At 32.9% G+C, this 17888-nt stretch overlaps 1 protein-coding gene across 2 annotated transcripts in view; it reads left to right on the top strand.

Annotated features, from left to right (window-relative positions):
* The window catches only part of LOC148278991 (protein NDRG3-like), a 99956-nt gene that overhangs the window by 24520 nt on the left and 57548 nt on the right, over positions 1-17888 (top strand). For both annotated transcript variants that reach the window (XR_015823012.1, XM_088230604.1), the window contains exon 3: positions 12055-12175. Coding sequence is in view for 1 of the 2 variants with exons in the window: in XM_088230604.1 (XP_088086730.1) it covers positions 12055-12175 (121 nt within the window). In the remaining variant the exon portion in view is untranslated. The remainder of the gene's footprint in view (positions 1-12054; positions 12176-17888) is intronic.

Here is a 17888-nt window from a genome sequence, read left to right as displayed (position 1 = left end):
CTTTTTAGTTCAACTGTAGGTACACTATAAATCATCAATGTTTAAACACGTCTTCCATGTTGTCAATTCTTTTTACTTTTGTTTTTAAATACAAAATAAATACAATTAGAAGACTCAAATCTGTACTTTGTTTAAATAATAAGATTACTTAGTATTTTTCTTCAATATGTTTGTTAACCTAGACATTTTTTCACTAAACCGATTGAATGGATCCATTAATTGGGGCAGTTTTCTTATTTTATAAGTACATATTGCCCGGATCAGTACCCTGACTATTGTTTAAAAGTTTGTTTTCTGTCTTTTTTTTCTTCCTTTTTTTTACTAATTCCTAACAACTACGCACTCGACAATAGTAAAAATCGTATTTATTTTCTGCTTTTTACAATTCAAATTATTTTATAATGTTAATCAAATAAGGTTTTGAAATTGTAAATAACTGATTTTCTGTGTTGCTATTGCAATCAAAACCACCCTAACTAACGCATATATTTTCGTCAATTTTACACTGGACTAATAAGCGTGTTTTAGTATCTGTTTTCATAAATTAACATGATAAAGTAAAATACATGGCAGTCCTTTTTACCACTATATTTTAACATATTACAACAGACACGAAGAACATTTTATAGAAGGGAATGTAGAGGTGTGTGTAAAGTGGCCACTTAAACCAGCTAATGACGTCATCAGCCAGGGGGATGCCTAGACTTCTACATTTCCTTCTATAAAATGTTCTTCCTGTCTGTTGTAATATGTTTAAAGTAACAGCTCCCTAGGGTGTTGAATCCAGTCCTTGTTTACAAATAATTTTTACAAACTCAAAACATTGTTCACTATATTTTAAATTAAAAAAAACTATTGCACCTAGGCTTGCACATTGTTTATAATAATTTGTTTTTTTTCTAATATCAAATTGTAATTTTATAATCTGTATCATAAATCCCAGCGATTAAAAATATTTTATAGTAAGCGATTTAGCTCTTATGAAATTGCCAACTTTTGCGATGCGAATTATTATTATTTTGTGATCAAGTGCGATTTATTTGATATTTCCTTTTTTCTATTGCTATTTTTTATGTATCTTGTATATGTAAGACGTTTTATTTTCTATGATTGCAATAACGGTCCCCGTTAGACGATGAATAAACCTTATCCACATAATCATTTCTTATCAATTCCTGAACACGTTTTCTAATTTCATCTTATTTCTTTTCCTTCTTTGCATTGCAGAATAATATAAATGAATTAAGTTTTACATAAATACTTACTTTTTAATTTTAAAAAAAATCATTTAATTTCCCTACCCGCATCTGAGGGTGCATTGATATGGTACACCAACCGCAGCGTATCTCGATCATTTTTTTTACATAAAGATAAGATGATCAATCTTACGCTTAGGTACCAACGCAGCGTATCTTGATAATTGTTAAGATTCGCTTCAGGTGCCATTTCAGGGACTTTAAAAATAATCCAGATTAAAATAAATATTTCATGTAAAACATGTCGGAATCAAACCCGCGAACTTTTCCATGGTAGGCTAATGCGTTGACTATTAGAACACAAGGCAGATAAATATTGTAACCTACATTATTAATCTACAAATAAGATTATTTTTAATTTTAAAAAAAAGTTCACAAATATAGGAGTGATGTTTTTGTCCTCTAGTATGAAAAGCTTTCCCCCAAGTGGTTCCTAACTCTAGGGGGACTGACATGACGCGCGACGAAGAAGAAGACATTTTTAGTACATCAATTACCGGTTTCTCTATCGCCACTTTATCAGACTGAAATGATTTTCAAGTAGGTTAAGCTCTTTATAAACCATATTCTGTCATTTACCTCAATTTCAATTTATAAAATTTTATTGAAATTCCACTTAAAAAATTAAGTGATTGAATGGTTTGAAAAGTTAGTAATTTGGATAAGAATGTACATATTTGTACAAAAAAATATACAAATAAATTTCAGTGGACAATGCGCTATTTATTTTTGTAATTGCGCCCGGAGCGTTAGCAGCTATTTATTTAAAATACTTCACAATTATGTAGGGTTTCCTTCTATTCTACAGGCTTTGTACATACGAGGCATGTTCAAAAAGTAAGTGTACTACATTTTTTATATATTTTTAAATAACTGAATTTGAAAAAAAATACAGGATACTGTTGGCTATTTTTTCCACATTATCGCTGTCCCATGTGGTGAGCCGTGGCACAAGCTTCTCTATGCCCTCCCAGAAAAACTCTTCCGACAGCTCCGTCCACTACTTCAGAACCTCTTTCTGCACCTGCCCGTCCTCACACAACCTTAGTCACCAAGGCACTCTTGGATTCATTTGGTTGGGATATTTTGAACCACTCCCCGTACCACCCTTACTTGGCGCCTTCAGGTTATCATATTTTCACCTCCCTGAAAGCACACATGGGTGGAATCAAATTTTCAACTGACGAACGGGCGCAGAAAGGGGTTCTGAAGGGGGGGGGGAGGAGCTGGCGGGAGAGTTCGTGGAGGACGGCATAAAGAAGGTTGTGCCACGGCTCACCACATACATTGAACGGGGTGGCGATTATGTGGAAAAATAGTCGACAAGTGTATCAACAATATACTGTGATTTTTTTTCGAATTCACTTATGCTAAAAAAATATTGTAATCTTGTACACTTACTTTCTGAACATGCCTCGAACATAAATCACTCTCCCTCACATATCATATGACATGGTATTAGGATACTGTGTCTGTACTTACTTGGCAATTAATAATAATAATATATCTTTTTAAACCACAATACAAAAATTAAAAACAAAGGTATACATTCAATAACTTATCTTATTTTTTGTTCTGTACGCCATTTTGTAAAAAGGACCGACATTATATTGTTATAGTATTTGTTACAATCAATAAAGTGTAAGGTTTCCGCAAACCAAGTGGACTGTAAATGAAAAACGAATTTCATTCAGCTTTGTGATAGGGAAATATTTGAAGAAAGGATAGGAACATGGAATGGATACCTACCTTTTATATGATGTTAATGTTCGTTAAAATCGGGCACTGATGACAAAATGAACTATAAAATGGAACCATGTTTTCAACGACGCGCGACGATTCCAACCACTTTTTATCCGATTCTATGTAAAGTCAAAAATGTTGTTTGGTTTTTGTTCTAAATCCGAATCTTCTAATTTTGAATATCTTCTATCTTGATGTTAGGTAGGTACCATAAGGATGGGTCAAGGGAAGGATGGGAAAGAAAGGTTATCGGGCAATTTTGTAAAATTTCCATTGAAAATAAACGTAAAAATGACATTTTTCAATAAAACATTATAAAAGCGCCCATCTATGAATAATGAGTTTTATATTTTCGCTAAGAATCACCTTAAGTCTTATCCCAAAGTTATTTAAGTTTGAATCAGCTGATTCGAATTTTTCGCTGCGTCGGCTGCCTGTTTTCTACAACAATCCCCCAACTCTCGGAACCCCCGTGACCCTTCCACGGAACCCCAGGGTACCACGGAGCGAATTTTAGGAACCGCTGCGTTAGAGAATGAAGGCAAGGAACGCAATTCCTCACGAATTGAAATGCCGCGTACTACGCGCGTGTAACATGTCGATTTAATTATGCGTCGTTGGTATCCACGTATTTAAAAAAAATCATAACCATGTAATATGAATTCATTCGATTCGTATTTTGTGTTACTTTAATCCCAATAACTCCCCAGGGGGTTAAATCCAGTCCTTGTCTACAAAAATTTGGACCAACAAGTATCTTTAAGTAAACAGTCAGGCGATGCCTAGTACATATGTAGGTGAAATAATTCAGTCAGAATCTTACCCGCATCAATAAAGGTTTCAATTATCTTAATTAACTTCACAAAAATCAGCATTATATGGAAGAATTAGAGATATATGATTGGTTAATCATATGCAGAATCGTAAATTTCACACAGTTTGCAAATTTACTACTTGAAACAGCCAATGACAGATGCCTGAAACATAAGCCCTGAAAATGTATGCAATTCCATATTCCTTTATTTTAAATGTCTCTCTGTATCTCGGATGTATCTCTGTGTAAATGTATCTCTCCTGTAATGAATAATATACTAAATTAAGAAAATTACCTTCACACCACAATAATACAACCTATTGAATCTAATTGCATCTTTTCGCCAGGAATAAATTTGTAATTTTGTGTTTGTAACCGTTTCTTTAGTGTCCAGGCGGATGAAGAATAAAGTTATAAAAAATCATAAATTAGAAAATCTAGAAAAGACTGCCTCATTGTGAGGTGGTTACCATTCTTGAGGTCCGGGGTTCGATTCCTGGCAGAGCGGTAGTGAAATATTGTTTTTAAGGTTATTTAAACTTCAATATTTTATTGTTTATGGACCGGCACCTGAAGCGTACGACTGATTACCTTGCCTTGATACATTTATATATGTGGCATACTATTTGGTAATGTTTTGAATTCTATTGAATGGTGTAAACACATATATTATATGTACATATATTATGTAGCAACTGTCAGTGAATTAAGAAAATTAAATGCAGTGTAGCTGTTTTAAGGTGGCTTTACACGCTGGCCAATACATCGACCGGTACGCTAACTCGCGTATTTTATTTATTTTTATTTTATAAACATACGGCAAATCTGCCTTTTACAAACATTTATAATACTACATATTTGGCTTAATATTTTATTTTTTTTAAACGTCAATTTCCTTTTACCCAAGATTTATATAAAAAAAAATAAACCTAAAAATTATACAAGATTCATTTTTTCAAAGTTAACCTAAAAATTATACAGCATATTCAGTAGAAAGTTTAAATAATAAATCATTCTACAGTAATACAACAAGAAAATCATAAGTACTTTTTCATACAGCTGGGCAAAGTGAACAATAAACTGTGTATATTATGAAATGCATGAATAAATAAATATAATTACCATTCACCATCTTTGAAAAAGTTCAAAAGGTTTGTTCTATAGGAATAATACCCTACACTAAATATATCGAATACGTGGGAATATTGGCAATGAAATCTCTAAACTGCTGACACGTTGGCGAGTCGTTCAGCGTTCAGTATCTGTCAGTGCGGACCGATGTGCGGACATGAAAAGCGCGCGAAAATCGCAAGCGCCCTCTCCGGTAGTTCGTAGCATACTAAAAGCTGGACCAACGTGTGGATGCGTTGACAAGCGTTCAGCCAGCGCCAGACGGATCGCGCGCCGGCGCATGTGCCAGCGCGTGTGCCAGCTCTGCCAGTCACAAATCGCCTACTCTACACGTTGGCCAATACGTATTGGCCAGCGTGTGGGGCCGCCTTTACACAACCTACGCGATACATAGAAGAAAAAAAAAGTTTATATCATATATTTATGTACTCGTATACAGTCGCGTGCACGGAGTTTTTAACTAGGGTAGGAAGTAGAAAGAAAAAGTACGTTTTATAGAATATAAGTTATCATAATAATAGAATAAGTTATCAATCTTTTAGTTTGAATCACAATATTATTGACTTGTAGTTATTGTTGAAATTACCTAAGCCACATAAAAAATCCAAATAAATGCTAAATTTAAATAAAATACTACCTATTTTTTATATGATTTACAAAATATATTATTTTCTATTTATATGTTTATAAATTTATATAAACCACTTTAATTTAGAGTTATACTTCGATTGGTTTCGAGGTTACTACCTCATTGTCAGTAATTAAAATTAACCTTTAATTACTCGCGTTGATATTTATATTATAAAACATTGTATGAAAGAGACAGAAAATGAAAGAAAGAGAGAGAAAGAAGATAAAGTGAATCATAGCGGGAATATTTATAAAAGAGGACTAGAAGTTAAATTTAAATGATTATTTATTATTTGAAAATTTGATTAATGGCTTTACTAATTTCTAATCGTTCTTGATTGTCTAAACGAAAACCATTTTTATTGACATGCAAAATTTCTACACCCGTTTCTTGATTAAAATACTTACTTACATAATATTAATCACTGAATATACGTGTAACTTGTCCTTAAAACGGTTTAACACACATTCCCGTCAATATCACAAGTTTCACAAAACACAAAACTACATTTCGATTTTTTATTGACAAAATAAACGCGGACTAGTGTATAAAACAAATCAGTTTGAGGTTATTTGTTTGACATTTTTCGATCTTTGAATTAAAAATTAATAGAAAAAAACGCTAGATGTCAGTTACGTGTTAGTTTTGTCTTTCTAAAACCTTGTAAAGCAGTGCCTTCAAACTTACCCATACACGCGTAATTACAACTGAAAAAAACCCATACATATGCGTTTTGTAGGAGTATACAGATTTGTTAATATGAAGAAAATAGGTATTGGCAGCTCGCCTCTGCCGACATTGGCCGTTAGCGTCCCCACGATCGGAACAAAACACTACTTAACCGAATAACATTTGGCGCATTTTTCAAATTTTACAAATAGTTACCGTATATGTTAAATTATTTTTTGTTATTGTTTTAGTGAAATTCTAGTAGGGTAGGCACTGCTTTTGTGCCTATATGGAGCGCACGCCACTGCTCGTATACTTAATTGCTGACAACAGTTTCCTGTGTTATGACAGATAGTATTTTTTGTAACAACAATGCAACGCAGTTATATATTCAATGTATTTTTCGCAAATACCGACTGCATACACTAACAAAGTGTTATAATATTTTAACACATGCTGGCAAAGCAATGCAACAAACGGCGGCCTCCGTGGTGTAGTGGTTAAGACGCTTGACTCACTCACGGAAGGTTCCGGATTCGATTCCCGGTATGACCACAAAAATTTAATCTGATTTTTCTCGAGCCGGGGTGTTTTGTGATGTAATTCACCACAGTAATTGGGCCTGCTGGCCTGTTGTGGTGCAAAAATAAAATAAATAAATAAACAGGTTTTACGTGAAAATTAATATGTGGTTCTGGATTGTTATACCGTGTTTTTGGTACTTCTTAACACGTTTCAGACGGCATTACATTGTCTATCATCGGGCAGATGCATTTTTTGAGAAAATATTTGCTTCGATGATTTTCCCAAACACTTATTTTTTGGGTCGTCAATAACCGCGTTGGAAAATGGGTAACAAGTTATGACAGAGCCTCGGACCTCTGATCTTGAATACGCGATTCTGCCACAGGACCATAACACTTTTAGTGTGGATTTATGTCATCAATTGATTCGTGGCCTGTAAAAACAGTTAACATGCAGGTACTCAAAATGATTTCAACATAGTGTTACCATTAACATTATCAGTATCTCGATCATCGATTTTATGGAGGTAAAGTGATCAGTCTAACGCTTTAAGTGCCAGTCTAAGAGAATATGGAAGTTGAGACATTACACGATTATTGTCTATTACTCGGTGTCCGTGCAGAATTTATAATTCTACATTGGTTTTTTTAAATTATGTGATTTATTTTTTTTGTTTTTTACAATAAAAATAAGTGATAAAACAGAGTAATAAAAAAATAAAGCATAATTACATAGCAATGAAGTACATATTAATAGTAACAATAGTAATCGAAAAAATCCCACAAAGGCATGGCCTATTCGTGGGTATCCAAGAAAATTCAAAATTAGCGGGAATTCAAAATTACAAATTAAAAAATAATTTTTATGCTACTAATAATTAGCAAATAAATACTTGTTTACTGGACAGTACTTCATACACCTTTATTACATTAAAAATGTTTAAAAAACGTGATATTTCCCTATTGCCATCAAGCGTTGGCGATACTGCTGGCTGGACCAAATACTGCAAATGCCTCGTGAGACCCTTTAACCACGCTCACCTACTTTACAAGGCATCAGGTTCTCGCGGCCCTGGATGTCAACGGCTGACAGTTCGTCGGCATTTTAATTCTGAACTACTACGCAGATCTGGCCTGAAAATATTTTATCAATACCATGATGCTCCACCTAGGGAGCGGACATGGATTAAGTAATTAATGTTTAGACATGAGTTCTTTTAGAATTGTGCTTTGTTACTTTAGTGTTCTTTGGAAACTGCAAGCAAAAGATTTCCGACTTCTAATCTGAGTCATTACTACTTCAGGAACAACTCCTGCTGGGGGTTGTACGAGTACCTACAATAAATTCAACTTGTAATATGCTAGAAGGATAAGTTAAGGCATGAAACCAATCAACACCCATTTCCAGTGGTTTAAGTATTAATGGTACTAACTCCGCGTGGACTTTTGGAGTAGCAAGTTTACAGGTTGTTTTCAACATAGTTATTCCATGAAGTTATTTTGATAACAAGGATTTGCTTGCTTTTAACTTATTATGTAAGCCAAATTCATACGGCGCGGCACGGCGATGAAACATCAAAAGTTTATAAACTCAATTTAATCCAAATTAGTATTTAACATTTTTTGAATACATATTTTTTTTTTTTTTTTAATGTACACGGCATAAATGCCTTTCATGAACATAAGCATACATACATTTAAACATAACAGTTTTCTATTACAAAAGTATGCAATAATACAAAAACGATATACCTAGTTTACGTATTACACAGTTGTTTTATACATTGTACTTAATTACGAGGAATATAAAGAAAGTAAGAGTACTCAATTTTTGTATTTTTTAAAACAAAATTTATTTAAAAAATAATACGAGTATATTACTTATTTTTCCACATAGTCCCCTTCTCGTTATATGCAGGTTGTAAGTCGTGGCACAAGCTTTTTGATGCCGTCTTCATAGAACTTCCCGCCATCTCTTTCGTCCACTTCAAGACCTCTTGTTTCACCTCCTCATCGGTTAGATTTTTTTTCCACCTGTGATAATTCAGGAAGGTGAAAAGATGAAAATCTGAAGGCGCTAAGGCATAGGAGTATGCAAGGTAGTTCAAATTGTCCCAATCAAACGAGTTCAAACGCGCCTTGGTGGCGTAAGCCGTGTGCGGGCGGGCGTTTTCGTGCAACAAACACACTCCCTTCGTCAATATTCCCGTCTCGCTTGTTTTTTATTTCTATTTTGAGCTTTTGTAGGGTCTCACGGTACCGTGCTGCAGTAATCGTCTCCCCCTGAAGCAAAAAATCAATCAAAATTATACCTTTTCGGTCCCAAAACACGGATGCCATGATTGCTTTGGCCGAAATTGAGGTTGTAAAATGAATTTTTTGGCAGGTGGGGAACGAGTGTGCCGCCATTTTGATGACTGTCTTTTTGTCTCAGGGGTGTAATTAGCCACCCATGTTTCATTACCAGTCATAATGGAGCTCAGAAAATTCTCACCTTCCAATTTAAATCGCTCAAGTAACTCGCGAGTTGCCTTACCTTATGACAGCGCGCACCTCGCATTTGGCGGGATTTCTTATTGACATCTTTCACAGAAACGAACACTACGTGGCAAGTTTTGGTACTAACGAGGGTCGCCAGTGCTCGTTGTGTTCAAGAGACCCCCCACTACCAATCAGTGGTGCCACCTTGTCCAAAAAAACTCTCACAGCACAGAGCCAAACAGTACTCTCACTTTCTGGATATGCCTAGTATAATACTATGCGATTCATCTTACTTAACATACTTAGGTATAAAAATAAAAAATAACGATAACGCAGTAAATTAGTAATGGAAAAAATGACAAAATGTTTGTACCAAGGACTGGATTCCGCCCCCTGGAAAAGGAGTAATCAAAATTGACATATTATATCGCAACAGTGGAGAACAAATTGCTAGTTTTTTTACAATCGACAGATCGGCAGAATGGTAATTCTATATTCCAATGTTTATCCGCATTATTGTTTATTATTTTCAATTCGTTATATCTTTATTCCGGTAGAAAAACTATTTACTTCGTTTAATTTTTTTATGTATCGTATTTTCAGCACTATGATTTTAAAAGTTTTGTATTTTTGAAATTACAAGTTCTATTCCCCTTTTTGGTGAGTGCCGCTGATTGATCAGTTGACTTACCGGAAACCGGAAATCTTATCATTGGTTGATTCGGAAGAACTAGTGACGTCGTTCAAAGTGGTTCGTTTTTGTAAAATCATTTTAATTATTTTTTTCATACATTTTCAAAAAACTTCGCTGCACAATTGAATCCTCTAATTTTTACCGCGGTTATGAATACTTTTTGTTATATCCAATTCCCCGTAGGGCTGAACTTCCTCATTACAAATTACTAGCAATACTCACATAGACATGGACTAAACAAAATGTAACCGGGCCAGTAAATGACCTTATGACCTTCCACAGCGGGCTAGTTTTAATAATAATATAAGAATTTCATTTTAATTTTTGCTGCTTATTCTACGCGAATTTAACACAATGTATTTATCTCATTGTTATCGCGACTTTCACGTGCATGTACATAAAGCATATATAATTTCACGGCATTCGTGTTATATTTATCTGACTAGCCATATAAAATTGCAATAATATGTTTATTTTTTACATGTCTCATCTCTCATCCTATTATAATACTTCTGAACCAAATGTTTTTACGCTATTCGCACAGTCCTTATTATTTACGATTATTGAAAAGGCGCTATTTTCATGAAAATCAGCTCTAGGGCGCTATTCGTTTAACATTCAGAGCGCATGGGCGGTTGGAATTATAATTGCACGTTTAAGTGAATTATTAAAGATGTTTAAGTTTTAATGCATTATATTTTAATGGAGCTGTTAAATGAATCGTAAACAATAAATATAGTGCAAAATTTGTACGATGAATCACATTTTTAAATTAAAAATTTTAATTGGCTAAGTTTATTTCGGTGTAAGTGTATACCTATTACCACTACTATTCCAATAGTGTGTATACCAAAAAGTTAGAATCACGAGGGTTTATGACCTCATTGATAGCTGAGAGGAATCGCCAAAGAATAATAATTTTCCGTCCAAAGCGGGCATTTTCAAACCGTCATAAAACTTTAAATTGAAATAAAAAAAACAAACATTTATTGGACTGAGTTTTTTTTGTGTTTACAAATATATACATAGTTTTTAATGATATCATAATGATATAAATGAGTGGCTAGCGGTTTCGCAGCTCGTTCTGTCGCATGTCGGTCCAATGTTTGGCCACTATCAAACAAATCCAGCGTCATTTTCGAATTGGTGCGTGTTCAATATAATGGCTTCCAATGCTTCGAGAGTTGTTGGTTTGTATCCATAGACCATAGACCGTAGTCTCATAGGAAATAATCCAATATCGTCAAATCAGGGGATCGTGGAGGCCAATTAATAGAACCATTCCTGGAAATAATGTTGCCACTACACTTGCCACGTAGTAAATTCATGGTTTCACAAAGAACCCTATACATTTTGCCAACTGAATACAGATTTTCAAAGTAAATTTCTATAGTGAGGAATTTCATTGGTTTTTATTTGTTATAGACTATTAAACTGAGCCAAAAAAATGTTTAAAACTTACTTAAACTCATATCAGCGGAGAAAAACTATTTACTTCGTTTAATTTATTTATTTTTTATGTATCGTATTTTCAGCACTATGATTTTAAAAGTTTTGTATTTTAAACATTACTTCGCGTGTGACGTCTCAAGTTCTCTTCCGCTGATGGTGAGTTCTGCTGATTTGTCAGTTGACTTACCGCAAACCGGAAACCTATTACAACTCTCTTATCATTGTTTGATTCGGAAGAACTAGTGACGCCATGTGAACATTTTTATTAAAATCATTTTTTACATATATTTTCGAGAAACTTCGCCATACAATTTAATGTTCTAATTTTTTACCTTTCGTCAGAATACATTTTTTGTATCCTATTTCCCGCAGAGCTGAACTTTCTTATTCGCAAGCGTTGTTTGAGTGTGAGGCGTTCCATTTTAAGTTTCATTAATATTAGCACTTATGTTTTTAAAAAATCGGTTTAGTTTAACAAAAAAACAGCCTTGTTTTCATTGTTTTTTTAACCACCCGTTTCATTATAATGCATTCAAACTGAAACATAATGTATGTAAAAAGTGCTTTGATTTTTAATTTAAAAAAATATATTTAATTATTTGGTTTAGTGAGGCGGTGGATTGATTGATTGATTGATTGTGTTTTCTCTCTGGCTACAGACATATCTAGCTTCCAAGCGTTTTTCAACTTCGTGGACATGCGCGCCCTGCTCGAGAACTTCTGCGTATACCACGTCAATGCTCCTGGCCAGGAAGAAGGGGCTGCAGCATTCCCCGAAGAGTAAGTACTACAACCATACATAATTTACAATTATCCCATCTCCCTGCGCATTAAGCTCTCGTTTCGTTAGCCATTTCAAAATCAAGTAAATCATTTCGACAAAAAGTATAAATCGAACTCATTGGTTTCATTTTACAATTGACCATTGAACCGAATTGTTTAATTTAAATTGATCAAGTAGTATCTACCAAAACAAAAATATTTTTTAATATCTGGTAATCGAATACTTAATTCGATTATTTTCATAACATACTTAATTTTATTTGCATACGCATGTATTTTATACATAAAAAAAGAAAAGATTTTAATAACATTATCTTAAATTAATGAATAAACTTAAATTTAATTCATGTTACATAATATTTGTCGTAAAAGCCTTTTTCTTTTCGTTTTTATTGAATCACTAACGAAGCAAAAGCGAAATCAACCCTTTTAATAAATGACCAAACCGTCTTTTTTGCTTAATTAATGTGTTTAATGAATATTCTTTTATTGGTTTTAATTAAACGATTTAATTGAAAAATAATGTTATATTTTATTATTATATTAATTTTAAGCGAGCCGCTTAAAGATGATATGCTTAAATATATTTTAACGAAAGTTAGATGTTGGTCAGTTATTTACATTGGAAACTCTAGTTATTGGACATGCTTCTGTTATAGAGCACTCTTAATCAATTGTTTAAAATTAAGTAAACGTAAGAATTTATCTCCACCTTAAAATGTACATTTTATTGTGTTTTTTTTTCTTAAAATGAACGCATTACATTTATTTATTTTTAATCATTATATTTAGAAATTCCATTCATTGTAGCTTGTCCAATTACTGTAGCTCCACCCTACCTATTATATTTTTCAAGCAGAAATGAATGTCACGGTGATAAGTAATAAGTCTTTTATTTTTTATTGATTAATATAATTACACTTCGGTAGTCAGGGTGGCAGAAGGGACCATCTTGAATTTTTTCTGTGTTTTAGTTTTCAAAAGTTTAAGTAAATACACATTAAAAAAAATACCATCATTAAGAATGGTAATTTATCATTAAAAAGTAACTCTAAAATATTTTTGTTTGTGGATTAAAGTCATGAAATTGATTCTTATTTCAGCTCTTCTGAATATTTAAAAAAATTACAGATGGTCCCTTCTGCAATCTGACTTCCGTCATAATTGGTTCATGTTTTTTTTCTTTACAATCTACTTTTATAATTTTTAAATGTCATAGCTGTTACTTTCCAAAAAAGAGTCTAGCTCTTGTGCTTGGAGAGTGACACGCTGTCATTATTTATTCTTGCATGATTTCCTTCATTTATAAAAATCACGATGTTTTGAATATTTGAGCCCTCCGATAATCGCACTTTTTACATTTATCGGATTATCTAAACGCAGTTTTAATTTTATATGATAATGATGCCATTTTGCGATGTGCGGACTTGCATTATTGACTGTTTTCCCTTAATTTTATTGTACGAGTATATATATATATAGTATATGTAGTTTTATAATGATAATGAAACTACTCATCGAGGTATATATTTAACCAATTGAAAAGTGTACAGGCGCCTTATAAAATAGAAATATAAACAAATATATGTTTTTTGTATAAAATGTGGTGTGTGTGTGATTAAGTATTTTTTGTTTTTGTTTTTTTTTAAACTTATTTATTTTATTTAAAAACATTGAAAAAACAAGAATAAAGATAAAAAACAAAGAAAAAAAAGACTAAATCTACTATACATATAACATTAAAACTGTATTTTACACACATTAATACGCCACACAACATTGAAGACACTAACACAAATAGTCCCATATGAAGGGGTTGAATGCAAAACTGCCATTGTGCGTGATCGCTATTTAAAGGAAGATCAACAAAACCTTTAACCAAATCGTTGCTTCATTTCGTTCTTGTCACACACATTAAAACACGAATCTGCAGAAATAGAGCTTAAAAGTTTTTTTTTACGAAATATGCATAAATAATGACCACAGCTTAAGATAAAATTGGTTAAAAAACCTTTTGAACAATTTTTCTAAAAAACTCCTGTAATTTTAACTCAATTTCGTTGAAAATAGTCTGCTGGGCAAAAACGAACTAATGCGACGAAATGACTAAGTATTTCTTTTAAGTTTAATGTGCACATTCAACTTAAAATGAATAGTGTTTCCGCTACCTGTTATACCACGCACAAGTTGCACATTAAACTTAAAAGAAATAGTATTTTTGCTGCTGATTTTGTTGGTCTTCCCAAAAACAGTGATCATGGACGGTGGCGGTTTTGCATTTAACCACGTCATATTCTCGTTGCATATTGTTAGCCTGTTCAGAAAATTGTATTATATATTGTGTTGTGTACGTAATTGGTGCTGTGTTTTTTTTGTTGTTGTAATAATATCATTGTTTTGTACCAACATAACACCGTGTACACAAGAATAAATATAAATAAATTAAATTAAATACTGTAGCTTTGCCTAATAACAGCGGCGATATGGTTGGCTGGGTCACGTCACATACTAAACTGCAGAAGTCTCTCGAGAGCCCTTATTTCTTGCCTACTTTTCAAGGCATCAATTTCTCGACGTCCTGGGCGTCCACTGCTGACAAGTCGTTGGCATTCCACGGTGGAACTGCGCGACGTGCGCCTGACTTGGGACGACCCACAAAGGTTGCCAGCCGATAGAGCCCCGGAGGCTGTTTGCGGTCGCCACGTACTCCATCTAGGGAGCGGACATGAAGTGAACAAATTAGTCAGCAATGCACCTTCCACCAGAGTTGTCGTTTTTTTTAAAAAAAAGTATCGTCATTCCCCTTACCGCTCATAGCGGTGCATAGGGCACTACATTGGTACACCAAACATAGTTGTATAATAAACTTATAATATTAGAAATCAAACACAGATTTGAGTCTACTGAACACTTTATTTTATTTTTACAAATATAAAAACAAAAATTTCGTGACAATTGTTTCGCCTTGTTAGGGCATTTTCAGACGAATGTGAAGATTAAATGGATTTAATTACTTAATATAGTTATATAATTCAAGGTCAAAACAGTTGTCACGAAATTTTTGTTTTTATATTTTAAATATTTGTAAAAATAAAATAAAGTGTTCAGTAGACTCAAATCAGTGTTTGATTTCTAATATTATAAGTTTAAATATGGAGTTCTACAAAATAAACACCAAATCAATCAATTAGTTGTAAAAATTTAAAAAATAAAATGCTTTTTTTTTCAGAATACGGTTTTGAAATTTAACATACTTAAAAAAAAAAAAAAACAATTCATATCATTTCGTCATTTTAATTTTAACAAAAAGGTTTCTAACTTTTTACTAAGCTCTTTATTGTACCATTTTTTATACAATTTACAAGTTTTAAGCAAATATATTATTTTCGTACTTACGCACCCATACACACGCACCCTCTCCCTCATTCGCTCCCACACGTACATGTATCCTCTCCCTCATTCATTCACGCTTACACACATTCACATACACATGAATACAAACGTCACACAAATACAATTACTAAACTTCTTTTCTTATATATTATGTGTCATTATATTAACAGTGGATTTTTTTAATTGGCTTTAGTATTGTTAAGATTTTTCTAATTATTTTGTTTATGGAATAGCTGTAAAAATCCCTAATAAAATAAAATAAATAAAATAATAGTTAATTATATTTATTTTAGGTGCTAGTCCAGGGGCTTATATATTCAGCTTAAAAACACCTTTTTAAATTAATATTTTATACCAATCATGTCGGTAATCGGGCTCTTGAACTCTTGCATGGTAGTCTAACGCGCAGACCCTCAGATCATGAGGCGGACATATTTTTTAAATACAATATTTTCGTTTCCTTGATATACCCAAATATTTTTATTTTATTATACCCTATGTGTTTTTGGGTGATACCGTGTGTGTTGGATTTGTTCCGGCGTTTCTTATTTGTAGGAAAAATAAAGAACCATTTATTGAGCCCAAAAGATAAGAATCCCCTGGAAACGGAAGCTGTTTTTAAATTAAAAAAGAAACATATTGATAACAGTGGCCGTGAAAACCTTCACACTTATTTTACCCTAGTTTAAAATAATATGTATTTGCGTTATTATGTTACTAAAATATTTTTTAAAGTTATTCGTAAATATCTTCGTTAGAAAACAAGAAGAAGTTGTGGTAGCGGGGTTCGATCCTCGGGCCTACCGTGAAACTTTTCTGTTCATAACATTTTGATTACTTTTTTAATTCGTTTGTACTCAACCGAGTAGTTAGCACAGTGTGTATTCGTATGTAGCTGAAACGAAAGCTAAATACGATTTTAGTTGTGTTAGAGTGAGATATGTAGGAATATAGTATATTTATTGTATAAATGAAAGACTAGTGATACTTTAATCCACACAAACAGAGGTAAGGATAGAGAATTCAAAATTATATAAGAGTAAATTAAATTAAATTATTTTTGTCTGTAGGATCCTTAACAAAGTGTTTTAGGTTAACAAATGGGTTGATAATAATAATAATATTTAGCTAATTTATATAGCGCCATTTTTGTAAAAAATCACCCCAAGGGCGCTTTACAATTGTATATCTAAACTTACATTCTAACAAACTTAAGTGATATATTATATTTCCAGATTTAAAATTAAGGGTATGATAGTTTAAAGAAGTGGGATTTTAGTTGGGATCTGAACTGACTGGGACTGTCGATGATTCGTAAGTTTGAAGGCAATTGGTTCCAGGCAGAGAGGCCGGCGGCGGCAAAAGCACGATCTCCAAATCTAGTGTTTGGGGAGCGCCGGATTTCGACAAGTTTTCCTCTTCCTGAATCATAATCCTGAATCAATTGATATAATAATATTTCCAATGAGTTGAAGTATTGTATGTATAATATTTTTAATTGCTCCATCCTTTGTGAGTTTGATTTCTGTCAATTATGATTTCTGAAAAACAAAGCGTATTCATTAGTAAAATTATCACTCGTCCTTTATTTATATAATAAATTACAATAAACTTCTATCAATAATTTTCACTTACAAACTTAAATGTTTTAGAATATAGGATATGAACGAACTTACGAAGCAAACGCGTGAAATGCTATTCTTCAGGCAATTTAAGAAGAGACTTTTGACGTTTACGCGCTCATGAAGTACTGTAGATATTGACAGCTAAGTGTAATAAACAAATGCAGTACTTTATTGCTGTAGTCGCCGTTATAGTGACGTACCGCCGAAAAACTTCACCATCAATCGACAATATCGACTTTATATTGAATATCGAATTATATTGTTTGTGTTCATTTCAAAGGGTTACCAATACGATTAATTCAATTTAATCGACGGTAATTTTGACGCTGACCTTTTTTATGTGCCAGTTAAAAATAGTTAAACTTTAATATATGAAATATACTATTATTCGGAATGATCACTTAAAACGAGGTATGTTCACAAAATATTATTTAAGCTCTGTTTTTCACGCATTGCCCAGAAATATAAGAATATATGGTATAGTATTTTAGTAAGCGAATGTGGGAGATGACAGCTGTGACGACAGTTCCCTGGAGAGTGCTAGTAATGTGTATGAATGAGATTGAAAGACATGAAAAAAAAATATATGTTTAAGAAAATGTGTTTTTATTATTTTTATTTTTCGTAACCAGCGGTGTGAGCGCGGGTTATACGAGTCACGTTTTCATCGTGTTACGCACAAAATACTGTCA

The sequence above is a fragment of the Micrasema longulum genome, unplaced genomic scaffold, assembly GCF_059751315.1.
Source record: "Micrasema longulum isolate JH-2025_06_02 unplaced genomic scaffold, ASM5975131v1 h1tg000796l, whole genome shotgun sequence".
In the NCBI taxonomy this organism is placed as follows: domain Eukaryota; kingdom Metazoa; phylum Arthropoda; class Insecta; order Trichoptera; family Brachycentridae; genus Micrasema; species Micrasema longulum.
This window is presented reverse-complemented; position numbering and strand designations above follow the sequence as displayed.